A 27,644-nucleotide genomic window follows, 5' to 3' on the forward strand; every position below is an offset into this window, starting at 1 on the left:
TCGTTTGTTTGTTTTATAAACCAGTTTTTACCCATGTTTGTTTTACTTGTCCTTTAGCTTCTATTTTTTTTTTTTGCTCTATTCTAACTTTATACTGACCACATCTAAAAAAAACATGCTCTGTAAGGCTACAAATGCATTGCAAAGGCTGCGTTTCGATTACTCCTTTTCCTATTCAGGCATCTCCTATTGATTTCCCACCTTTTACAATGCATGGTTGCTAGGTGTATTTGTACCCTAGCAACCAGATGGTTGCAATAGCAAACTGGAGAGCTTCAGAATTAAAATCTACATAACCAAAAAAATAAATAAAAAACACGATTAAAAAATGTAAACAAATTGTCCCAGAACATAACACCCTACATTATACAGCTATAGAATCCCATATCCGGAAACCCGATATCCAGAAAGCAACTAATTACGGAATCGCTGTCTCCCATAGACTCCATTTTATCCAAATAATCCAATTTTTTCAGAATGATTTCCTTTTTCTGTGTAATAATAAAACAGTAGCTTGTACTTGATCCCAACTAAGATATAATTAATCCTTATTGGAAGCAAAACCAGCCTATTGGGTTTATTTAATGTTTAAATTAATTTCTAGGAGACATAAGGCACGAAGACCCAAATTACGGAAAGATCCGTTATCCGGAAAACCCCAGGTCCCGAGCATTCTGGATAACAGGTCCAATACCTGTACTAAAATTTAAATCAAAGGTGAACAATCCATTTAAGATATTGTAGTGTCCAGGCCCTGACTGGCAATCTGTGAGTTCTTGCAAATGCCAGAGTGGCTGCTGCAAGGTGCCATAGAAAGTCAGTATTTGGTGGCCTGGTGGGGGCTCTTTGTGCTTCTGTGTGGGCTGAATTGGTCTCTGCATACCGGAAATGCCGGTAGAATTTTTTTATTTGATTTATTTTATTGCCATTATTGTCATTACAGGTATTTACCATAGCTTTGCAGCTTGCTCCTTTGTTTTATAAACCAGTTTTTACCCATGTTTGATTTACTTGTCCTTTAGCTTCTATTTTTTTTTTGCTCTATTCTAACTTTATACTGACCACATCTAAAAAAAACATGCTCTGTAAGGCTACAAATGCATTGCAAAGGCTGCGTTTCGATTACTCCTTTTCCTATTCAGGCATTTTACAATGCATGGTTGCTAGGTGTATTTGTACCCTAGCAACCAGATGGTTGCAATAGCAAACTAGAGAGCTTCAGAATTAAAATCTACATAACCAAAATAGTTTTATAGTTTTAGAGTTTTTGGATTATTTGCCGCCTTCTTCGGACTCTTTCCAGCTTTCAAATGGGGGTCACTGACCCCATCTAAAAAAAACAAATGCTCTGTAAGGCTACAAATGTATTGTTATTGCTACTTTTTATTACTCCTCTTTCTATTCAGGCCTCTAATATTCATATTCCAGTCTCTTATTTAAATCAATGCATGGTTGCTAGGGGAATTTAGACCCTAACAAACTGGTAAGCTGCTGAATAAAAAGCTAAATAACTCAAAACCCACAAATAATAAAACATTAAAACCAATTGCAAATTGTCTCAGAATATCACTCTTTACATCATACTAAAAGTTAACACAAAGGTGAACAACCTTTAACAAAATTATATCGGGGGGTCTTTTTACAGTTTGGGGGTCTTACGGCACATAACACACAGTTGGGGATCTGTACAAGTGAGAAATCTCCATAAAACTATATACATTTGGTATCGCCGCGTTCAGGAGACATTTTTTTCATTTTATTAGACACTTAGAAGCCTATTTTTTTTTTTTATTTTTTTTTTTTACAGAAGTAGAATAACGCCGAAATTCTTACATATTTTCAAAGCTCAGGTTGTCTTGGAAAAAAAAACTATATTATTTTCCTGGGTAAACTAAAACCAGGAAAGGCCCTTAAAGTGAAAGAGTACAAAATGTCTAAAAACTTCTTGCCAGTAGAGGTTTTCAGCTAGGACAGAATGGCTGGCAGGGAAAGGGTTAACTTATGCAAGTTAGGTAACATTGTCTAAACAATATATATGATCATTGGCAGAGGACTGCATTAGGTCTCCTTTTTTCTCTAATATGTTTAATAAGGTGCAGTTCTAATTTACATTTTTTCATTTAGTATATTCACTTCTATATATAAATTAAGTGCTATGCATGCTGTGTTCATAAAGATACTGAGAGTGTAATTAACTGTATCATGAACAATTGTTTTAGTAAAATATAAAGCTTTGTTCATTTATTGCATTTTGTTATCTATCATTTATTTTGTCCTTGGTTAGTGTCAATTTACATTAATCTTTAAAGGTTTATTTATGTTAAACAATCTTACATATTTTTATTGAACAAATTGTTCAATCTTTGTTCTGTATTAACATTTTCCGATAATTTTTTTTTAATGTTTTATACATATATTTACAGATTATACATGAAACTTCAGACATGGAAAGTAAGTGTTTATATTTGTTTGTATTTGTTTAATTGTCTGTACCTTTTACTTATCAACACTTATTTTTATTTGTAGGAGAAGAGATCATCAGAGGCCTATTTTGCAATGGACACACACAGAAAGAAATCATTTGGATACTAGACAAAGTTTACAGCTACAGAATATCGTTAGTAATAACTGTGTGTCTGTGTATGTATGTGTGTATATATATATATATATATATATATATGTGTATTTATATATATATATATATATATATATATATAATCACACACACAATTTTGTTGTTTTTAGTCAAATCTAGATATTCATATATTTAAAATTTTTCTACATCTGTTTAAAGTGACCGTCATTTACGCCGAATTTTAAAATCTTATTCCTTGTGTCGTCGTGCACTCAATAGAGACCATCAATCTATTTTTAATGCTGTTAAAGTAAGTACTTATTTTTGCACACATTTACTATATCTTTATCACAAATCATTTATAATCACTTTATAAATCCGCTACCGATGACTATAAATACTATATTTTAGATTAGTAAAGTTAAACTTTTCCCCCACCTCCTATTAATTTTTACAATTAATTTTCACATTTTCTTTCTGTCAGCCCTATTTTGCTATTTTATAGTTAATAGGAGAAGTGATTCATGTCTTCAATTGCTTCAGGTGTTCAAGAGTGCTTCTGTATAGCTGTGCTTCGTTTATCAATCAATATATTGCAAATATCTAACTAGAACTGTGCTGCAGTTTGTAGAGTAAGTTGTCCTGGCAACCAAAGACATGCGCTCATATATGAATACATCCGATATGTCACTGCACTCCTTAGATTCCCCATCCCGCCATACACTTTTTATAATTGTATAGGCAGGGTACCATGCATGGGCATTAGGTCATCCATTCTGGTGCAGATTTTGGGTTGCTATACAACTTGCATTGTCCACAAAATGACACTTGCCTGCTTACTATGATTCATAATTCCAAGACTGAAGGAAACAAAATTTAAATAATAAATATAGCGTAAGTAAAGTTTATTTTGCTCAATTAAAATTTGAAGTAATTTCTTAGTGACAGGTCCCCTAAGCTTAAAATAGTATCACAACTGAGATGAACTGGACCTTGCATTGTTTACACCTCAGATTCATGCTGTAATTTTTCACACCTGTACTGCTCTCTTTTACACATGCTCACATGTTTACATGTCAGGCAGACTTTATGAGCAGCACTGGCAACGTAGAAACAGAACACACCGGCACAACATGGGTACTGCTAGCAGGTATAACCTTGCTCGTTTATTGCGGATGCAACGTTTTGGGGCGTAACCCCTTTCTCAAACATGCTTGAGAAAGGGGTTACGCCTTGAAACGTTGCATCCGCAATAAACGAGCAAGGTTATACCTGCTAGCAGTACCCATGTTGTGCCGGTGTGTTCTGTTTCTACGTTGCTTCTGAGGTTGCCAAGTTCCTCTATCGCCGAGCACCTGGGATTCGTGTTTGTCTGGATGGCCAGGGTGTGCGAGTGTAAGTTCTTTCTTTCTTTCTACAGCACTGGCATAGTGTCACTGTCCATAGTATACGATGTACTGTTCATGTTAAGGTGGCCATATATGTTAAGATTTTTAAAAGTTCTTTGTTATCCGAAGACAAAGCTTATCTTGAAATTATCTTTGAAATGTATGATTTGTTCATCAACAAAAACAACGATTTCAAGCGATATTGTATATTTCAATCTAGGGGAAACTGTGGGTAGCTGCCTGCTTGGCCCTGCAAACAATAGTACAATGGATACATTTCTCTCACCTAGTTTGGGGGGGGGACACAGGCACCATGGGTATGGAGATACTACAAATTGGAGAGTGGACACTAATAGATAAAGTTGACTCCTGCTCTGGTCTTCATCCCCTGCCTCCTCCTACCCTCTCCAGTTTCTTTTAGTATCCTCAGAGGAGAAGAACATGGACACTCCGTGGCAGGAGCAAATGACCTTAACTACGGCGCAGGTCATGCCACACTTTGGCCAGAGATTAGCTACTCCAGCGCCTCTTCAGCCAGATGTTTTCAGCTGCCTTCCCGCTCCACTGAGGCTGCAAGCAAGAGCTCCCATATCCCTGAGGCTGTTGTTCTCGCTCTACGGAAGACTGAACCAGCCTGATTTTACAGGGAAGTTTCCTCTAAGGCACTAAAACATTGGCTGAATAGGTAGGACACCTTTTTTCCTACCTCCCACCCCATATAGCAGCATAGCAACCCTTGGAGCAAGTGCCCCGTCTTAGGCTCTCTCCCTCCCCCAGTACTCTAATCTGGTGCAGCTGGAGCCTTCTTAGGCGCACCACGACCTTACACAGTCTCTTCCCAGCTGCACTCTTCGCCCCTCTTCAATTCTCCACTGCCATTTTGAACATTGGCACCCTTTGAGAGTGCAGCGACCTTACCCCACAGCACTCAGACATAACTAGCTGGTTGCGTCTCTATGCACCCTTCGCCCACGCTGGTGGCCATGCCTCCCATTGCCATCTTGCGTATCTTCCAGGCTCCACAACGTGGGAATCAGAGCAGATGATTAGGACTTAATCAGGGAAGTCCTATTTTCCTAACGGGATCTCTGCTTATATCATAATACACCCCTAGTCTAGAGATATACACACATATATCTATATATCTCTATCTCTACAGACATGCCTGAGGCACCACACGTCATCAGCACTGATACAGCGGGGACCCACATCTACCCCCTGCCTATCCATCACGCAGATCTCTCTAAGGGAGATTGGCCATGACTGACACAGCGGAGAAGGCAGTTCTAGTCAAACCTACTTTTGATTACCTCATCTTTCTCCTGTGTCCCCCTGTCGACGAGAGAAAATCTATATTTTTGACCAAACATTTCTATTGTGTTTCCCACATAACAATACATCTTATTGTCTTCTTAGAATGAAATTCAAATTTGCTCCCCCATGATTGGTGTAAAAGCAATGCATAGGAAAATCAGAGATCTCAAAGGCATTCGACCATGCTACAGGTTGGTTTTTCTGAAATTATAGTTACTTCTATCTTTCACATTTGTAATCATGTTCTGCTAAGATATTGTCTTGATCAATTCCTTTTGTTTTAATGAAAAGTCCTTCAAATATGATTGAGTTTCTGATTTTTTTATATACAGGTATGGGACCTGTTATCTAGAATGCTTGGGACCTGGGATTTTGGATAACTGATCTTTCCATAATTTGGGTCTGCGTGCCTTATGGCTACTAGAAATTAATTTAAACATTAAATAAACCCAATAGGCTGGTTGTGCTTCCAATAAGGATTAATTATATCTTAGTTGGGATCAAGTACAAGCTACGGTTTTATTATTACATAGAAAAACGAAATCATTTTTAAAAATTTGGATTATTTGGATAAAATGGAGTCTATGGAAGACTTTCCGTAAATCCGAGCTTTGTGGATATCGGGTTTCCGGATAAGGGATCCTATACCTGTACTATAAAATGTTTTAATTTTTTTATTCATGTTTGGGGAAAAATAGATATAAATTTCTTTGCACATCCATGTTTGTGAGATCGAAAATGATATTTATAACAAATTAGTTTCTTTCTTGGATATATTTAACAGTAAATGTTACTGTTGAAGACTGTTGGGGAAGACTAGTAAATATTAAAGTTAGCTGTGATAGAAAATCAGAGCAAGCAAGAGAATTTTTTTTATTGAAGTGTCATTAATTTACAGTTTTAATTAAACCAATAGGAATGATGTATATCAGGTAATGAGAGTGCTCGACCCATATGGACTACAATTTCGGCGTCCAGGACAGTGTCGTATCCCTCGAATTGTTTATAGCTGCAGAGGCCCAAACGATGTCTGGCATATTGATGGTAAAGTGTAAGACATTTTTCACGTTTCACTGTGTACATTAAGGGGCAGATTTATAAGGGTTGAATTTCAAAGTAGAAAAAGCTCCGAAATTCTACCATCGAATTTGAATACTTTGACTTTGAATATCAAAGTCGAAGTTTTTTTACATCAAATTTGGCAATTTGCGGTCGACTTAAAATCGTTCAAACAATTTCATCCATCGTTCGAACGGTTTTTCTTGATTTCCAAAAGCTTAGTAAAGTGCTCTATAAGGTCCCTATAGGCTAACCTAGCACGTCGGCAGGTTTAATTTGGCGAAGTATTGAAGTCGAATTTTTAGTTGGTTCTCTACAAAAGTTCAATTTTGGGTCGGATTTGTAAATTGTAATCATTTTTTTCTTAATAATCTTGAAATTTTTTTTTACTGTCATAGCCTGTATAAAAAAAGTACTCCATCTCAAAAATGCAGAAGTCAATGGCAGATTTCCCCTTTACACTTGCAAGATCTGATCGCACTGGGTTTTGTAAAATTTGAAGATATCTTTTTCAGTCAATATTACAGAAAAATCACACAATTCAGATTTTTTTTACTCTTAACCTTAGTGATTAACTTATTGATTATATTTATTGATAAATATTGTGCATACGAGTTTGTGCATACGAATTTGCACAAAGTGGTTTTAAGAAACTAGTGAGACATTTTCTGTTTTTAATAAATAACCCCCATAATGTATTTTTATTAAAAAAAACAAAATAACACTACTTAACAAACCTTTATTTCAATATAATTTTTTTACAAAGATTTGTAAAATATTTATAGATCTTTAGTTTATTGTACAGAAAAAGAAGAATAATTAAATATTTTTATTTTAGGAAATGATAAATTAAAGTTCTATGGAATTTGGATTCACTTATGTATTGATGGGTAAGCATGTTATTAACCAAATTTGTAAAGAAATTCATTCTCATATGTATCTCTCTATTTCATTCTGGATGTCCTAAAGTATATTCAAAATCAAAATAATGTATTACAAATATTTTAAGCCACCCCTAATTTATTATAACTTTTACATGTGTAGTGTAACTAATGTTTTAATAAAAGTATTAATGGCCAATTTAATGGATGATCCAGATTAAAAAGGATGGCCCTATTATTTATAACATACAGATTTAAAAATGTAAAGTTAAAATCAAAATATACTGGTATTATTTTTAATTATAGTCATGTAAGGAAAATAAACATGTAAACAGCTATGTACTGCTTCATCTTAATTATGTTTATTTTGATAGTTTTTCCAGACGTGTTATATGGCTTAATGCGGGTACTACTAATAGAAAACCGGACATAATTGGACGATATTTTCTCAATGCCGTTGATAGTGCAAATGGTACAAACCGGTTTACTTTCATATTTGCTTTATAGTGATTAATAATACTATTAATTGTTAATGTTCAGATATTAAAATTGCATCCAAGAACTGAAACAAAATTACATATATTTTTTTAGGTTGTCCAAGACTAGTAAGATCGGATCGTGGGATTGAGAATGTCCTGGTTGCTATATTTCAGACATCTTTTCGGTACTATCATAATGACTCATGTTCTGGTTCCAAGAGTTTTCGCTTTGGAAAATCTGTTCACAATCAGGTAAGCAATCAATGTTGACATTAACGCTGTACGTATGTAATCTGCAAATACAAGTCTTATGACCACTTTATGTCATCAGTGTTAAAAATGCACTGTTAAACAATGTAATGGCAATATATTAATTTCAATAAAATATTTATTTATTTGTAGCGCGCAGAATGTTTTTTTGGCCATCTTAAGAAGTCGTGGATATCTATGTGGCAACAAAATTTTGAGGTACTGCTTTAATTGTAACAAAATTTCACAGTGTAAACTAGATAGGGTACACAGGGCCGTTTCTGTAGTGCCGCCACCCATCACCCACTTAACTATCCTGTGTGGGGGCCGGGGGGAGGCTGCAGCACTTGTACGGAGAGCTTGATTGTGCTCTCACACTAGTAAAGCTGAATTTTCAGTTTTAAAATGGAATTCGGCTCCTGAATTTACCAGGATAAACTTTTTTTCGCACCTTTTTTGTCGCTGATGCCTGAGTAGCGTTTTTCAACTTGCCTCATTGGAGCAGTGTCCCTGATGGTGCACTAGGATTTCAACTAGATAATACAGGTCTGACCTGACCTGAGGCTGCACTGACATATTTTTCAGTCCATGGTGGAGATTTTAAATAATGAATGGCACGTAAGAAAATTGTAGAAAAATGTCATTTAATTCTAACATATTTTTTACATATTTCTGATTTTATATTCCTAATGAGGCAGTACTATTTACAGTTAGGGTGCATGCAGAGAATAAAGTTATAAATAGTATGTGTATATATGACTTAAGCTGAGGGAAGATGGAACATTGGCTCCCCTCGCCAAAAAGTATGGCTTCTGATTGCATACAAGCAAACACAGTGCACTGGAGCAGGTGCTGGCCTTAAACACGATAGCATTTTCTGTGCTGACCTCCATTCTGCGACACGTTCCTGCATACAAGTATATTTTTGACTTTTAATAAATCAACAGATTTGGAGCACGGAGTGGATCCTCTTCTTTTGGCTGCATTAAAAATAGCATTTAAGCCAACAGTCTGTGTGCCCTGGTCCTTGTGGAGCATGTAGAGCTTACATTTTTTCCCTGTGGATTTCCTAAAATCATCATTTTTATGCTTAGCATTACTATAAGATGCCTATGATTAAGGGAGTGATTCCAGAAACGCGTAGGGCGTTGGATCCTTGCAGGAGTACGTAATAAATCTGTATTCTTTTGTTCGGAATGCTGTCCATCTTTTTAGTGCTACACGGATTTCGGGCAGTGGGGACGCTGCAGACAGAGCACCCAACAGGAACAGCAATGGGGGGGTGAACTTTGAGCGGTCCGTTGTTTTCAAGCGACATGAGAGAGAGAGAGAGAGAGAGAGAGAGAGAGAGAGAGATGTCTCTACACAAAAAAAAAATTGTGAATTATTAAAGTCCATATATTTTATAATATATATATTATTCAATACACAGCAATATATGTATACTGTTTGCATTTGTGTTCTATATGATGTATTCACAGAATTAATATTTTTTGTTACTGTTGTATTAATAATTTTTAAGCCAATTTGTATTCCACATTTTTTCATTAAAAATCATTTAGAATCTAAAATGATTGGTATCTTCCTTCAGATTGTTAGGGGGGTTCTTAAGATTAACAGGATTATTTCATGTATTGTAGTGTACCTTACAATCATTTCTTTCCTGTACATTTATACTTTTTTTATTCCATATTTTTTTAATTTTATGTCTAATTTTTATTTTTTTTCCTGTAGACAATGGTGGCAGCAGAGATACTCGATTTGTCCAATCCAGTTAATATGCAAGTATTTTTTTATTTCTAGTTAACCAGTGCTGTGCCAAGTCAGCCAGGCTTCTGTCACCCCCCTTCTAATGCGTGCAGACGCAGAAACGCACATGCGTATTTGTGTCCAAGCGGACAGCCAGAAGCTGTTTGTGTATGCAGAAGAGCACATGCAGCTTTTGCAGGTGGGGGAACCAATCCCCTGAGCTTGGGGAATGCAACAAAGGTATACAGACCACAGTTTTTTCAGTGTTACCCTGTTTATAGTTCCTGTTATACAAAGGTGCTTTTGTACATTCTTGGTAGTTCCAGGCCCCCAAGGTGGTGTAGCCTGGTCCCCTGGCAGGGCTGACCATTTTTTTTTTCTACTATTCGTGTCCTTTACTCCCAGAAGTTTTTGTTAACCCTTCGGTGCCTGGGTCCAACTTTCGAAGACTATATTCTACATTTCAATAGACCCTATGAGAAAAACCCATCTTCATTATTTTAAATGTTCTTAATTTTTATTTTATAAAACAAACCCATTAAAGTCATTAGATTTCATACCTATTAACTGTTCTTATATTACATAATGGACTGTTGGCCTGGCAAGGTTAAAGGGGTTTGCGTAGGCACACAGGTGTCTTCACTTTCTCCCCTCCACATCCCTCCATTGCAATTCATTTTCCTAATTGTTGGATGGTGTGCATAATTTTTAATTGTGTGCTCAGAGCAGAGCACAGTGTTGTAGTTTTGGGAAAGAAAAGCAGTACTCTTGTACTGTATGTACCAATTATACCAAATTGCTCTTGCATGTGTGTCCCCTGTAAAAGATGCACAATGTACATTGTAAATGTCAAGCATAGTTTCAAGTATAAAAAAAGAACTGTATGTGAGAAACTACACTGTACTTCCTTGACTTACAAAATATTGTTGTTTTTTTTATTGATACAGACATTGTCTCCAGTTCTGTTTTCTTCCTCTAATTGATCAAGAATTGAAATTTGAACAGTGTGAATGGAATGGACACCTAATTAGAAAGCAGAGAGGATTTCACAATTTTTGTGCAAAACCAGATGTGCTTTACTTTGCTCCACCCAACGGTTAGTGACTTACTTATAAAAAAAATAAATGTATATTTTTACAACTGTTATAGTAATATAGAATTTTTTAAAATAGTCCTATCGCATGCATTATTTCTTCATTTGTATACTATATTATGAACTCTATATTAATTTTTTTGGCTACAGTTCACTCATGAAAAACTATAATAAAACAGTGGCGTGTTTCATATAAGTTTGTCATGTTGCTCACAGTTTAGTACATGTCACAAAAGAACATGGATAAAGTTTTGTTTTAGCATAGGATGCAAATGTTAGGCACCTCCAGTGAAAGAAATATTAAATTCTTTTCATAGGGGCTCTCATTGAACTTCTCGTGTTAAAAATTAACCACCCATGTATTAAAAATCATGTTGAATTTTAGTGAACTAGTTCAGAGCACTGACACTATGGAGTTGAGAGCACTGACACTATGGAGTTGATTTATCAAGTGTGAGATTAAAATTAGAGAGAAAAACTTTCTATTCATTCGTATATGATAAAAAAAATCCCCTAGGAATGAATACAAAGTAAGTGAGTTTGATTTTGATGAGTTATAATCTCACAATTTAATAAAGCTGCCCTTATATTTTCAATAGAAGAAACGTATCAGTTTACTCTACTATAAATCCAACAATTATTTTTAAAGGAGAAGGAAAGGTAATTTTTAATAGCTATTCTAAACTGTTGGTTGCATGCCCCCCTCCTGAAACGCCATACTTGAATTTCCCAATTCGAGGTGGATTTCTTGTACTTACAGAAGTAAATCCCAGATGCTGAGTTTATAGCCGTCATTTTGATGTATGCGTCACATCCTGTGCCTATGTTCCGAAAGTATGCATGCGCAAAATTTATTCCTCCCCCGCGTCAACTCGCGTCATGCTTTCAAAGCTCCTGTACGCTTGCCTGGGGGATATACAGAAACTGTTTGTACATGCGCAGGGCTTGGATGATTGATTCTGTGCATGTGCAAGCCCTTAGAATATTTGGATTGGCAGAGGGATGTCTTCTATTTTATTAGCACTTTACAATATTTTTGACATATCTCTTGGAATACAGCTAAAGGGGAAATCATATAGCAGCAGCATTTCCGTAAGTAGCTCTTCACTCAAGGCGCAATATATATAACTGTATTTGTATTTTACCTTTCCTTCTCCTTTAATTAAAAAAATGGCACTCCTATTATTTTTCAACTGTCAGGTTTAGTATTCTATTAAAAGCCCTTTGCAAAACATATAAATATTACTAATATTTGAGATGTTTACATTTTAAAGTTTAATTTAATGTGAACTAGATTTCACACATGCAGATTACATTAAACTTAACACGATCTTGTAATGCACATCCACATTAAAGAAAATACTTATGAAGTGGCAGCAGAGACATCTTATCTGTGAGGGTTGGTAGGGGTGACCCCTATGTGCCTCACGCATTTACCCCTTAAAGGGGAAGGAAACCTAGTTGTCGCAAAAACCCTCCCCCCCCCCCCCCGGCCTACCCGTCCCGCTGGGCAAATGCCCCTAACTTGTTACTTACCCTTCTGCACAGGTCAAGTCCAGGGAGTTCACAGGCGACATCTTCTTCCACGCTATCTTCTTACTGCTTTGACCGGCGCATGCGCAGTAGGAGCATTTCGCCGGCACGATCTACTGCGCATGTGCCAAAAGTACATTGTGACTTCTGGCGCATGTGCAGTAGATCAGTACCGGCGAAAGGCTCCTACTGCGCATGCGCCAAAACAGGAAGAAGATCGCGTGGAAGAAGATGGCGTCTGTGAACTCCCTGGACTGGACCTGCGCAGAAGGGTAAGTAACAAGTTAGGGGCATTTGCCCAGCGGGACGGGTAGGCCGGGGGGGGGGAGGGTTTTTGCGACAACTAGGTTTCCTTCCCCTTTAACAATACAGACCTACACAACTTGTCCTATTGTTTTAGGTAAGGGAGCCTCAGATCTCCATTCTCTAGTGTAATTTGTTTATGTTCACCATGTGGTTATTGTCAATAACATAATTTAAATGTTTATAATGCAATTAGTTCAATAACATTTGTTTTCTCTTTTTTTATTTAGGGAAAGAAAACAATATTTGTTTGTTAGATCCAGAACTGAGAAATTATGCTGAAAACTTTGCAGCAGTAGCGGGACAACATCTTCTTGTAGCCAGTGAAGAGTTTAGAAATTTATCTTGCCAATTTTTGCTCCAGTGTGGATATACTATGCCAAAGACACGTAGTCAAGCTTTTGACTGTTATCAAATACTTTCTGCATCTTTTGACTTCATTATAAATAGATTGCAACTGTGTCCACCCCAAACTTTTGTGCAAGCTATTGATGTCTATCATACTATCTTTCATTCATTTTATTGATATGATTGGTCTCTGACATCTAAAGGCTGCTATTCAACTATTCCTACTATATAATCAATAGTGTTGAATCCTGTCAAATATTTATCTTACAATTATTGCTCTCTTTAATGTAGAGGGATTTTGTATTCACCGCAAATTCCCTTTCTAGTAGTCCCAAACTGTAAGTGCAGACATTAGTGGTCTTGTCTTCATTTACCTCTGGAGGCACTACAGAGAATTAATTTTTTTCTTGTACCTCCTGGTCCCTCACACTGTGTATATATAGTTAAGTCTCTACCTCCTCATATCCTTTCCGTTGTCAAGCTCAAGATAGAAAGATGTCCCTGTGGCCAGACTAAAAATCAGCCTGGGTGGGACTTACTGCACTCAAAGTTTGTGCCTACTAAAAACGTTTTTTTCTGGTGAGAACAAAATTCCGTTTTATATAGTCGACCCTACTGTCAATACAGATGTTAATGGCGATCCAAATGCTGTCTTCGGTAGTTAATTTTAATTTGTGGTTGGATTTATGTTTATTGTGCCACTGTCACAAGTCAGGTCCAAATAGGGACTCTCCTGTGAAATTAAGAGAAGTCTAAAGCTGGCCATAGACGCAAAGATCTCATTGTACGAATCAAGGATTCGTACGTTTTTCTTAACGTGTGTGGAGAGTCCCGACATTTTTCGTCCGGCTGAGATCAGACAGGTTAGAAAATTTCTGTCGGCTGTGGGTAATATCTCCGTATGTATTGCCGATCATACAATTTTCAGTGGGAGACTCAGTAGCTTTGTCTATCGTACGATTGCTGTCAGGGGCAGAACATCGGCTGATCTGTTCTAAACTACTGTTTTTTTGGTCGGAATGGTAAGACTTTGATCTGAATGGTTAGTGGCAGGTCGGGAGATGGGAAAGTCCAATTGTACATTGATTCATAAGATCGGATCTTTGCGTCTGTGGCCAGCTTTAGTTTGGATGCGGTTTCTCCTGCCCAGTGTCTTAGACACAGGGCTCCTGATGCCACCACATTTGCTTTGGTTTAGGCTAGCAGTTTGGTGACCTCCATTGCGGCCTCTGCTAGAAATGTTAAGACAGCAGATAGCTTTGCTACCTCGTTTTGTAGTTGCTGTGTCGGTGGACATTGGGCTAACTCTTGCACCCAATATCTGCTTCTGCGGGTTAAGCCAATCCCACTTCTTTTGTTGTTCCTCGGGTTCCAGATACGTTTCAAAAGAATTTCTTTGTCAAAGCGATCCTGTGTTCTGGTTGTGACCACTCTGTCAATCGCATGAGTGATGGAGTTCAAAATTTGAAAGGCTTGTTTTTTTTTCTGAACTCCTAGAAGTCTGGCTGCCCTTGACAGTGCAGCTGTCTCGTCCTTCATCTCTAGCGTCTGCATCATCTCCCTTTAGTAGCCTTTTAGACACCTCAGGGGTTGCCACTGCAGTACCCCTCCCTCCTCTTCCTGTCTGTCTGAGTCTGTTTGGAAGTACTGTTGTTCTGAACTATCTGTATCCTGATCTGTATCTGCCCCTGCTGTAGAAGCCAGTCCCTTTTCAGATTCTGAGGAAAGAGTGAGTGTGGTTGTAGCCCTGTGTTTCACATTATCGCACTCTGCTTTGGGCCCTCCTTTTCATAACCCATTGGAGAAATTACCTTGTCTGATGTTTGGAAAATCGGATCAGTCTACCAGGCTATTGTTATAGGGCTCTCATCTATAGGCCTCTGGGGGGCGTTTTGTGATGAGGCCAACTCCTGTCAAGGCTGTGTCTGAGTAGTATGTGGTGAAAGTACAGGAGGCTCTGGTATGGTTGCTTCCTTTGGAGTATGTTGCAATGAGGGCAATAATTATGTTTTGATTTTTTGGGGGAATGTCTGCACACCCTACATGTAGTTAGCTTATTATGTTTCTCTTGCTTTTTAGCTGACTGTACTAACTCCATGCTGTCTTTTTGTGAGTCTGTCTCCTCCAGGGTTTGACATGTTGCCCAGCAATGTTGCCCAGCAACACGATTGTGTAGTTTTGGCATTTTCACACCACGTGTCTCTAGACTAACGAGCTTTCTTTTACTTATTTACCGCTTCCTGTGCATTCTTTTAATGCATCTGGTGTCAGTACCACCTATGTTTTATATTACAAATATTTTTCCTAGTGGACAGCTCTTTCTGTCCATGACCGTCCAGGGTGTCTTATTCCACTCGCTCTTATGGATACAGTTCTAGTAGCACAGCTCTGCGTGCCCTTCACTCAATCCACACTCTCTAAGTACTCCATTATGGGATAGGTGCTATTAAGACAGTTCGGCATGTCCCTAGTACCCAGGGAAGGTCTCAATCCCTTCATGATCCTGACTCTGTTATGAAGTAAACTTCTGCTTGTCCCCTGTCTGAAGTCCTTTTTGTGCCAGCAGACACTTGTTTTAAAAAGGTCAGCACTGTGTGACACTTGAACAAGTCCTTGTTAAAGGAAATTATGAAGAAAGAAAAAATTACTGTCCTTTGCCTCTAAAACAAGACAAAGCACTTATGAGGCGTTGCAGACTAACTATATTTACAGTGTGAGGTATCAAAACTCAATTGTCTGTCCTTCCTACAGAGGTGAATGAAAACAAACACCTAACATCTGGACTGACACTAGGGCAGACAAGAGAAAGCTGTGCACCTCTAACATTGTCTTAAAATAGATCTCCATGCATTAAATTAATGAAAATTTGTTTAACACAATAGTATGAATTTCTGTATAAGGATAAATACATTATTCTAATTGAGTATGCAGTGATGGAAGCAATATGCACTGAGATACTAGTATGTGATATGTAGATGCCCCAAAATGTACCTTGTGCATACTAATTTAATGGGTCACATCTACCCTGCTCCATAAAGACAACACCTGATCCACGTGTGGTAAAAGCCCAAAAAAGTACTGCAAACTATTTTAGTAAAACATTTTTTGTATACTTGTAAGAGTTGGTTTACAGTGTGTATAAGTATGTGTTTAAATGTACATAAATGAAAAAAAGAAATATTTAAATAAAGTCAACTTAGACATTCCTGGAGCAGGAGTTACAATTGCATCGGCACAGGGTCATGGATGTCCATGAGTGCAAAGCTGCTGTTTGAGATTAGGCCTGCAAATATTAAGTTGCAGGACATACATGACAGCCACCAGACTCGTTGACAAGGATGCAGTCACTGCTGTTTCCTCGGCGGCTGAAGCCACCAATGAAGAGAGAAACACTCAATCTGAGTGAGAACATTAATAGTACGTTCTTGCCATATAGACCACCAGCCTGTCAGCAAGTTGTGCTTGGCAGTAAAAACTATAATGAATGTAACAGCAAATACAATCCCTCATTCTAATTTACTACTTATAAAGAAACCACTTCTCTGTAGAACAGATGTTACATTGGCAGGAAAAGATTGTTCATGATAATTTCGGGTTTGATATTTCACAGAAAAACAACCCACCCCTCTTCCCAGGCTTGCAAAATACTGGCATGACTTCATTTCTGTGCAGAGCAGCTGGATGCCATCTACAGAAACTCTGCAGCATTCAGAGGAAGTAAGGGAAGGAGAATCCAAAAGTAAAACAACTTAATTTTTAAAAAAAAAAAGTCTAGAAGAGCTGGGTTTATTTATAGGTTGAAAAATTAGAAAATGGGGATTTTTCTCTTTACTTAGTCTTCAAAAGGTAAAGCTGCAATTAAGCTGTAGCAACTGTATCAGTAGTGTTGCTAACACAAATGCATTCATTTCCTTTTTGATATTCTTGCATAAAAGGATTTGCGTTTCAACTCTAGCCTCAAAAATGTTCCTGGGTCGTGCTAAATAAGTGCTTTTATTAGCCATGTAGGAGCTCCTATGTGGAATTGCAGCCTACAGGAGGCTTTATTTGACAGTACACCTATACACAACAAATTACTTGACACCAAGCCTGTAAAGTCTTAGAGATCATACAAATAATTGCTGAGAAAAATGTTACAATCCACTGGCTGCAGAATTGTTTTAGATGAGGACTGTTTTATGCAATATAAATTTATATAGACCTACATTTTAAGGGTACTTATCTGTGCTGAAATTTTTGTTGTCAAACAGTCTTTATGGATTGTACTACCACTTTTTCAAGATAATTGAGGCAAATCAGCTACAGTACGGATCTATTCAAAGTTGGTACCTAACACTGGTTTCCTTTCTTGTCATTTTGTTAGTGACATCATTATGAAGGGTATGCTCTATATCAAGGCATGAAAGACTCCCCCAAAGCACCAGCTTTTTTTAATGTAAATTTCAGTAACATTTTTTAAAATATTAATCAACATTAGTGCTAATTGTTGTATTACCACATTTAAACGGTCAGATGCTCTAAATCCATTTATTTTTGAATGTGTTCTATGTTTGACAGTAATCCTATACATGTAGTGGTAACTAAAACATATAGTAACATGCTAACTAAAATTGTGCTCTCAACCGCAATTTTTTTTAGACCAGTTAATCATCATTAATCGTATATGATAGGGAACTGAAACCAGTATATAGCTTTTGTAAATGCAGGTGTATAGTTCCAGTGATATTGCATGTATATCGTCTTGCATCAGACCACTGACCAATGCAACATGTAGCTGTACAACTGGCTTATTACCATGAGGTAAGTCATTCATCCCCATTTACAGTGATTGGGTTGTTTTTAACCAGTGTGCACACGTTTTTTTTTGTTCTTGAAAACTCTGTATTTGTATATTTCCACAAACAAGTACATCAGTTGTTTGTTAAATTAACTAAACTGCATGTCCTGTTTTATTTATATTAGTGGGCACATACAGAAAGGATTAATTATAGCTACATCGACAATGAGAAAAAAAAGGCACAGAGCAACCATGTTGCTTTTTACTTCACAAGCTAACTGAACATTTTCCTCTTTCTTCACACATTTAACATTCCAATATTTTAAGGAATGACTTGCAAATAATATGGTTAATTATAAGCAACTTTTCAATGGCGATAGAGGGTGGGCTGGGCAGCTTTATGTGGTGGGTGAATTTTTTACCTGTGCTGTCCCATGATCCTGGACTAACCCCAGGAGCGCAGGACTATATTGGTTCAATAGGCCTGAGGCCAGCCCTGATTATTCAAAATGCAAAGCAAGTAACTTTCACTCTACATCATACAAAAAAGGTATGCAAATGTTAAATATACACTTTATTAATCTAGCTTAAAATAAAGTTTTGTACAAGACTTTAAATGAAAACATTTTGGATACGGAATATTATAATTGAAAGTTTAAGAAAAATCACACAACTCTTATCCAAAAAGAATACTCAATGACACTTTAAACTTATCATCACTTTTTCTGAATGCTTTATTGAAAAAAATGTTTGCAAAATTTTTGAACACATACCATTCTCATGTAAAAATATGAACTGTACAGGTAATTCGGTGATAACAATGTTTCTACAGGCAATGTTAAAACTGTTAAATATGAATACAAATCACATCATGGTTTTCAAAAAAAAAGGTCAATTTAACAATTTACAAGAATTCAATACGTTTTTCGAAGCAGACATGTACGCTATATCCCATAAGTGGATGTATAGTTTTCCATCAGGACCAGGACACTATGAAAGAAACGTATTCCTCTTGAGCTAAAAAAAAAAAAAATACTCTACTCTGCCCTGTTATTTTTTTTTTTTTTTTTCATATAGTCTGTTTTACTTCAACTTGCTCTGAAGCAAGTCTGTTTTCATTGATTGGAAGGTATAGCTGTAGAGGTATGAGTTTGTTCTTTCCCTAGTTGTCCTGCCTTTCTGGTGACTGGAAGCTATAAATTAAAAAAAAATTGTGCATTCAGTGTTAATAAAAAAACATCACTGCTAAGTTTTATGTGAAAACAATACTTTACTTTAAAATCTTTAAATGGCTGACAAATTAAGAATAAAGCATTAGTCAAAATTTCCAAATTCTTAAAGGAACAGTAACACTAAAAATTTAAGTGGGTTAAAGTAATGACAATATAATTTATTGTTGACTTTCCTATTGATAACTGGCAGGATTTTCTGAATTTTATATAACAAGCTGCTGTGAGCAAACGGGCAGCCTTCAGTCCAAAAAAAGAGAAAAGGCACAGGTTTCCAAAGTCAGACCAAGAGAACAGTTTGATCAGATTATAGAATGGTGATTTCTGTTTATCGGTTATTTTTCCTGTGCCTGTTTTTTTTAATTTTCAGACTAAATTGCTGCCACCCATGGCTACACATCAGCCTAAATTTTATCAATAATACTACAGGTATGGGAACCTGTTATCCATAATTCTCTGAACCTGGGGTTTTCCGGATAACGGATTCTTTATGTTATTTGGGTCTTCATGCTTTAAGTCTCCGAGGAAATCGTTTAAACATTAAAGGGATACTGTCATGGTAAAAACATTTTTTCTAAATGAATCAGTAAAATGTGCTACTCCAGCAGAATCTGCACTGAAATCCATTTCTCAAAAGAGCAAACAGATTTTTTTATATCATTTGAAATCACATATGCTAGACATTTTGTCAATTTCCCGCTGCCCCTGGTCATGTTGACTTGTGCCTGCACTTTAGGAGAGAAATGCTTTCTGGGGCTGCTGTTTTTTCCTTCTCAATGTAAACTGAATGTGTCTCAGTGGATCATGGGTTTTTTACTATTAAGTGTTGTTCTTATATCTAACCAGGCAGTTGTATCTTGTGTTAGGGAGCTGCTATCTGTTATCCTCCCATTTTTGTTCTTTGTTTGGCTGCTGTTGGGGGGGTTTGAAGGAGGGGTGAATATCACTCCAACTTGCAGTAACAAGCAGTAAACAGAGTGATTGAAGTTTTATAGAGCACAAGTCACATGACCAGGGGCACTGGTATTGACTAAATGTCTAGATGTGTTTTGTTAAAAAGCTGTTTGCTCTTTTAGATGGATTCAGTGGATTTTGCCTGGAGCAGTCACATATATATAGATAGGATATATTAGATATAATTATATAATATATCCCCATGACAGTATCACTTTATATAAACCCAATAAGAGATAGAGATATATATGCTTCAATAAGGATTTAATTATATCTTAGTTGGGATCAAGTACAAGCTAAAAAAAGAATAATTTTTAAAATTTGGATTATTTTGGATAATATGGAGTCTATGGGAGACAGCCATTAAGATATAGAAGCTTTCTGGATATCGGGTTCCGGAATAAGGGATCTATACAGGTATGGGATCAGTTATCCGGAAACCCATTATCAGAAATCTCTGATTATGGAAAGTCATCTCCCATAGAAATCCATTATAACAAATAATCCAATTTTTTTTAAATGATTTCCCTTTTCTCTGTAATATAAACAGAACCTTTTACTTGATCCACTAAGATAATTAAAATTAAATCCTTATTTAAAGCAAAGCCGCCTATTTGAGATTATTTGATGTTTTTACATGATTTTCTAATAGACAAGGTATGAAGTCCAAATTACAGAAAAGATCAGTTTATCCAGAAAACCCAGGTCCCAAGCGTTCTGGAGAACAGGTCCATACCTGTACCTGTATTTTTAAACGCAAACAATTTTTACCTGTGCATAGAAATGAACTTCATAACAGTTATTACTTTAAAAAACTATTTTTCGTGTTACATTCGTTTAGGCAATTTCGAACATTTTAGAAAAAATATTTATTGCAGCAAGTAATGTGTCCTTGGGACAATAAAAACTGAAATGTCAAAAATAGAGAAGATTAAATATTAAATTATTTAAACTAGTAGAAAGAGCAAGTAATTGAGCATTCAACGTGTAAACCAAAAGAAGAAATGAAAATCTTAAAACGATTTTAAATCTTTTAGAAAAATAACAGTGACAAGTACAAATTGTGGCATTCCCTGAGAGGAAATAAACAAACTTAATTCCAAAATAGTAGATTTAAAATAGTAAAGGACAGTAACATAAACCAATTTTTTAAAAACTTGTAGTATAACATTGAAGAAAAAACGCCCAAAAGACAAATCAAACCTTAAAAATGCAACAGAGCCCTTTTATTAATAACTTAACAAAAACCATTTCCGCCTCTCTTTCAGGAAAAGGCCATATGGCGATCCATCGTAACAACACTCAATTTTCCTTCCATGCATCTTCTAGGAGATTGCTGCACATGTCTCAACGCCAATAACGATTTTCTAAGGGAGCGGAACAAGTAGTTTTGTTTTTTTTGTTAAAAAAAGCTTCCGTATTTTTAGTTTAATTTGTGTTTTTTTGTCTATGTATAATTAAATTTTGTAAGAAATTTTTTGATGTTACTGGGTCCTTTAAACGATTTTTAACGAAGTTAAATAAATAAATTGCGCACAAAGTAAGACTTTTTAATCTTATATGAATCGTTCAGTTGTAATAAATAAAAACGGTGCAAATAAAACATGCTTCTAATACAGTTAGTTAGGCAAAAATGTCGTGTATAAAGAATGGAGTGGACTGGATGTGTAACATAATAGCCAGAACATTACTTCAGCTTGTAAGCACTCTTGGTTTACACTGACGGGTTACCTGCTTACCAGGCAAGTACCAGAGACTTGAGGAGGGCACATGGGTCATATTTCGTTTTGCTTTTGAATCTGAGCTGAATTGCTGAGGAAATTACAAACTCACTGAAATAGTTATGTCCCATGTGGCCCCCCTTTATAGTCCCACTGACAACTCAGAGGTAGAGAGTGAAAAGCAGGAAGTAGTTGTTCTGGCTATTGTTATCCATCCACTCACTCCAGCCTTTATAGCGCACTAAATTTTGGCTAATTACGATATTAAGGAATTTTTTTTATTTTGCACAGCTATCAACAAGTTTTATTGTCACACTGGAATTGAAAAATGTGTAGTCAACACAAAATCTTCTCAATGCTTCTTTTTATAAAGTGCTATAGCACATATATAACCTGTGTATCACAGGCATCAGATAAATAGTTATTTATCTGAGAAAAAATTCTTAAAGCAGAAATTCTGCACTGAAATCATTTCTCAAAGAGCAAACATATTTTTTATATTCAATTTTGAAATCTGACATAGGGCTAGACATTTTGTCAATTTCCCAGCTGCCCTGGTCATGTGACTTGTGCATGCACCTTTAGGAGAGAAATGCTTTCAGGCAGGCTGCTGTTTTTTCCTATCTCAATGTAACTGAATTGGTCTCGTGAAGACATGGGATTTTACTTATTGAGTGCTGTTTCTTAGATCTACCAGGCAGCTGTTATCTTGTGTTAGGGAGCTGCTATCTGGTTACCTTCCATTGTTCTTTTGTTTGGCTGCTGGCGGGGGAAAGGGAAGGGGTGGAATAATCACTGCAGCTTTGCAGTAAGCAGTAAGAGTGATTGAAGTTTATCAGAGCACAGTCAACCTAACTTGGGGCAGCTGGGAAATGACAACTATAGTTCTAGCCCCATGTCAGATTTCAAATTGAATATTAAAAAAATCAACCGTTTGCTCTTTTGAGAAATGGATTTCAGTAACAGAAATTCTGCTGGAGCAGCCCATTAACTGATTAATTTTGAAAATCTTTTTTTTACAATGACAGTATCCCTTTAAAAGAAATTGTTGAGACAGTAGTGGAGCGCAAAAGGAAGGGCCAGAAGACAGACACCGCATCTTACCACATGTAAACCATAGTGGTTACAGAAATCCAAATTTGGAATTTTTAAAAAACGACTAACTTGTGTGGCAAGATGGGGTTCGTATCTATGTACTTAACACAGCATGTAACAATCCTCTTTAACTGATGCAGGAACATCAGCAAGGCCATGCGGTTGTGTCTTTCTGGAAGCAATCTTTAAAAGAGAAATCATGTCTTACATTCCACGCGCATTTGCCGCTAAATAATTCTACAAGTAAAATTCCAAAAGACAATTATTCAGATTGGTAGGTTGCCAGCTTCGTACCTGTATTTGACATTTTTCCGGGGACATGTTATAAGGGAGTTCCACCGTTTTGCGGGAAAAATTGTTTCTGGACATATGACTGCCCAATTGAGTGACACAGAATCCTTTCTCAATAACCTAGGATTATCAATACCTAGGAGATCAATGACTGATGACTATATAAAAGTGAAGAGGCAGAAATGCAGGGTGATTGATAAAGATCATGGAACGTAAAAGTGATTTAAATATCTTGTTACTAAAAAATTTGCAATTAAAAAATATTTTTTTAACAGAATTGGTCTAAGAAAAATTAATAGGAACCATTTATAAAGGACAAGATTGGTAAATATTGTTTAGTAGGCTAAAGTTAAACAGTCTAGTTAATGATATTGTATATCATTGTACTGATTATTTTGTACTTACCACATGAGAACTCTGTTGATTAGCTATACAAAAATATAAAATAAAATTAATTAACATATTAAAAATTAAAATATAAATGATTAATTATTGTGAAATAACCAACCTGGATCTTGACTATTTTGTATTGGATTTAGAGAGAGTTCTCCAGTAGAATTAAGACATTTTCCTCAGGCTGTACCATTTCTTCTTGCAGTCAATATTAAATTCATAAAATTCAGGGACTGATTTACTGCCCTTAAATGAAAGTCAAAATCTCAGTTCAAATTAATTTAAACAAAAATAGTGTAAGTCAAATCAGAGTAAACATTACTAATAATGTATTATGACACCGTAATGAAGCAAAAACCATTATACAGGTATGGGACCTATTATACAAGAATGCTCGGGACCTGGGCTTTCCGATAACGGGTCTTTCTGTAATTTGTAGCTTCATACCTTAAGACTACTAGAAAATCATGCAAACATTAAATAAACCTAATAGGCTAGTTTATCTTCCAATGAGGATAAATAATATCTTAGTTTGGATCAAGTACAAGGTACTGTTTTATTATTACAGAGAAAAGGAAAAGATTATTCAAAACCGGGATTATTTGATTATAATGGAGTCTATGGGAGACGTACATTCTGTAATTCGGAACTTTCTGGATAACTGGTTTACGGACAACGGATCCCATAACTGTAATACACTGAAGCCATGATTTTCTATTAAATTAATATACTTATAAATGGTGAAAAGTGATGTATTGAGTTATAAACATGGAGTACTGATGTCATTTTAGTCACATGACTCACTAACCTTGTGCGTTCTAATAAAGCACCCCTTGTTGGAAAATTAGGCTACTAGAAGTAACGCGGACTTCCACGACCTGTTTAAGAGCACTCACCTTCGGCCTTGTGCTTTTATGGTCATGGAACTGCTCAGTGAATTATAATCTCTAATTTCACACTAGGGGTAATTTATACAATATATATTTTACATATAGTTAACCAGTAACCGGTACCTAAAGTATAACTTATACTAATATATTTATAATTAATACGTTATTGAAGCATAAACTATACACTGAACTCAAGCAAATAGAAATTACAATGAACATGTGTACTTATTTAGATTGCCTCAATGCTATAAAGGAGATGTATTAATGACTAAATGAGGACAATAAAATGTACAATTAAAACTTCTTAGAGCTCTGAAAACAGAACCGTCACATAATAAGTTAATTAAGAAGAACACATCATTATTAAAATTAACATTACACTCAAATACCTTGATTAAATTTCTTGAGACTGACCTAAAAAAAAATATAATCAATTTAATATATTGATGTATTAAAAGGTTGGTGGTTGATATATTTTAAAATTAATAAATATAATAACCTATTGATGTGTGGATTGTACCAGTATATGTGGACTGTAATGAAATAAAAAAAAATACAGAAACGGTTAAAATATTTTTTAAATGAATGTGTAATTAAACAAAATAATAATAAGACAACCTATTCTAAAATTATCTGTATATTTAGCAATATTTAATGTAGTATTGGAATTAATGTTTTTCATCCTCAGTAAAATGATAATACGTTTCACAAATTGACTACCATTGCAATAAATTTTAAAATTATTTTCATTTATTAATTTGCCTCTGCCTTCTAACATGGAAGTCTTTTAGCTTTCTGGTGGAGGATTACCGACCTCCATTTAAATAATAAAAAATGTAAGCTCTGTGTCTTTTCAAGTTTATAGTTATTTTAATTTGTTTATACATATCTTAAAATTTCTTAGGTTATTTTACAGTCCTCAAATTTAATCCTTGCCTTATTGCAAGGTTAAATTAAACCCAACAACCAAAATGATGATGAGATGAAGAAATTTGAAAATAGAGAGACCGGATAAACATGATATAAACAGAATTAGGAAGGGCACATTAAAAAGCTTCATCAACTGCAGGTTGGAAACTGAATATGATATAAACAATCAATCCTTCATCAAAGGACAATCAAATATAAATTGAGGGATTAATACGATAGGCAATGGATGAAAAAGAGAGGAGTGAATGAGATGTTTTTGTATCATTTTATTCTCTGAAAATAATAATTAAAATACATTTTAGGGATTATAAAACTTTCTAATTAAAACAAATGAATTGTGAACTCACAACTTCAAGTTTAGAATTGTAATTTTGAATTCAGAGTTTATTTCTGTGTAATTAGACTGGGGAATATTGTAAATTGTGCGCAGTAGGATCATTTTGCCGGTAACGATCTACTGCGCATGCGCATGACTTTTGGCGCATGCGCAGTAGATCCGTACCGCCAAAATGATCAAACTGCGCATGGCGCCATTCAAAGCAGGAAGAAGATAGCGTGGAATAAGATGTCGCCTGTGAACTCCCTAGACTGGACCTGCGCAGAAGGGTAAGTAACAAGTTAGGAGCATTTGCCCAGCGGGACGGGTAGGCCAGGGGTGAGGAGGGAGGGTGGACAAAAAACGGGTGGGGGGTTTGCACCGACTAGGTTTCCTTCCCCTTTAATAACAGTGTCCAAAAAATGGCTCCTGGCTGCTTGCTGTAATTATGAGTTCCGAGACTGAATATTGTAATATATATATATTGTAATTAAAGTTCAATTTGCTTGACTAATGTGAAACAATATGATTTAGAATCATTTTTTGGGTGACAGGTCCCCTTTAAGGCAGTTTTAGGATAAATTCTAAATTCAACCCTTGATACATCTGGCCAGAGTAATCATTATATTACAGGTATAGGCCTGTTATCGGATACTTTAGGAACTTGGCTATTTATTTGGTTACAGTTTTATTATTAACCACAAAAGGGAAATCTTCTGATAATTTATTTAAGCATTATTTGATTATAACGGAGTCTATGAGAAAATAACTATGTAATTCGTAGCTTTATTGAGAACAGGTTTCCTGAGCACATATCCCATACTTGTAATTATTAAAATAAATGTAATTTTGTAGGCAAGGACATTATAGTGTTCACAATGAAAAGCAATACATAATATATAAGCAGTAAATTATATATTAAGAATATTGTACAGCTTAGTATTCTTTAAAGTAATTTAATAAAATATAATAAAAAAAATTTAATTGAAAAAAAAAAAAAAAACACATAAGACTTAAAATTAACAATGAACACTTTACTATTGCGATATTTTGGAGCCTGTTCTTTGTGGCGAAACGGTAGTTGCTGGAATTGTATCTATGGAATAGTGTAGAAAAAGTATTTAGATTAACATTAGTTAAATAAAGCATTATCATGAACACATATAGATTTATTTTCAAACCTTTATTTCGTCTGCCGATATAAAACGTTTTTTTCCATACATCATGCACATCGCCAAGAGTCTCGTGTTCCATCAGAAAGTCGGCTTTGGGCCATCTACACCCATCGTTCAAGCATAATGTGTATGAGGCATTATACTTTTCTTTGTCATGCCAGAGGTTGTCAATACCGATTTTTATAATGTCATCATAACTTGCTGACTTTTTCAACAGAACCCTGGGAGGCTCTTCGTCAAGAATGATTTTAATATATCGTCCTGGCCTGCTTTTAGTCCTCTCCACCCATTGCATAGGACATAATTTTATCTAAAGGAAAAAATTAAGACTAATTTACAATTATTCAAAATAAAAATAGTAATTTACAATTATTGGAAAATTATATAATCTTTAGATAATAATAATAGTTTGTTTACAAATATACGTGTAACAGTTAGGCTTTAAAGTAAACTGTTTTTTGAAGGTTATATTTAAAATAGGCTTTTACTAACAAAATAACTACAAAAGGACACTTTTTGAAATATTCACTTCAATATTTGGAGGACTACAAATAAATACTATACATTGGATATAACACAAAATATGTAAAATAAATATTTAAGTCAATACATTGTTTATCTAAAAATTTAAATTTTAATATAACTTGAGCCATTTTAAAAATTTAAATATTGAAACTGAATTTAAAGGGGAAGGAAACCTAGTCGGCGCAAACCCTTCCCCTTTAATGTTGTTCAACCAAGTCATAAGGTTGACTTTGACAACACACAACAAAGATGCAATGGAGAATGCAATGTTATAACAACAACTCAACGGGCAGAGCACAGTTATGTACTGTAATTAACAGCTTGTTTATTGAAAAGAGGGGTTTCAACTTTAATATAGTGTGCAGAGTGATATTCGG

General features: G+C 35.6%; 1 protein-coding gene across 1 annotated transcript; it reads left to right on the top strand.

Moving 5' to 3' along the window:
• The first annotated feature begins 683 nt into the window (after positions 1 to 683).
• LOC121403094 lies at positions 684 to 13,707 on the top strand. Its single transcript, XM_041590662.1, has 13 exons — positions 684 to 717; positions 2,424 to 2,451; positions 2,527 to 2,617; positions 2,795 to 2,885; positions 5,380 to 5,468; positions 6,194 to 6,321; positions 7,175 to 7,226; positions 7,592 to 7,689; positions 7,809 to 7,948; positions 8,099 to 8,164; positions 9,680 to 9,726; positions 10,642 to 10,790; positions 12,854 to 13,707. Exons 2-13 carry the CDS (start codon positions 2,445 to 2,447, stop codon positions 13,147 to 13,149), a joined length of 1,254 nt encoding a protein of 417 aa, XP_041446596.1. The 5' UTR covers positions 684 to 717; positions 2,424 to 2,444; the 3' UTR covers positions 13,150 to 13,707.
• The last annotated feature ends 13,937 nt before the right edge of the window (positions 13,708 to 27,644 follow it).

Source organism: Xenopus laevis, chromosome 4L (genome assembly GCF_017654675.1).
Source record: "Xenopus laevis strain J_2021 chromosome 4L, Xenopus_laevis_v10.1, whole genome shotgun sequence".
In the NCBI taxonomy this organism is placed as follows: domain Eukaryota; kingdom Metazoa; phylum Chordata; class Amphibia; order Anura; family Pipidae; genus Xenopus; species Xenopus laevis.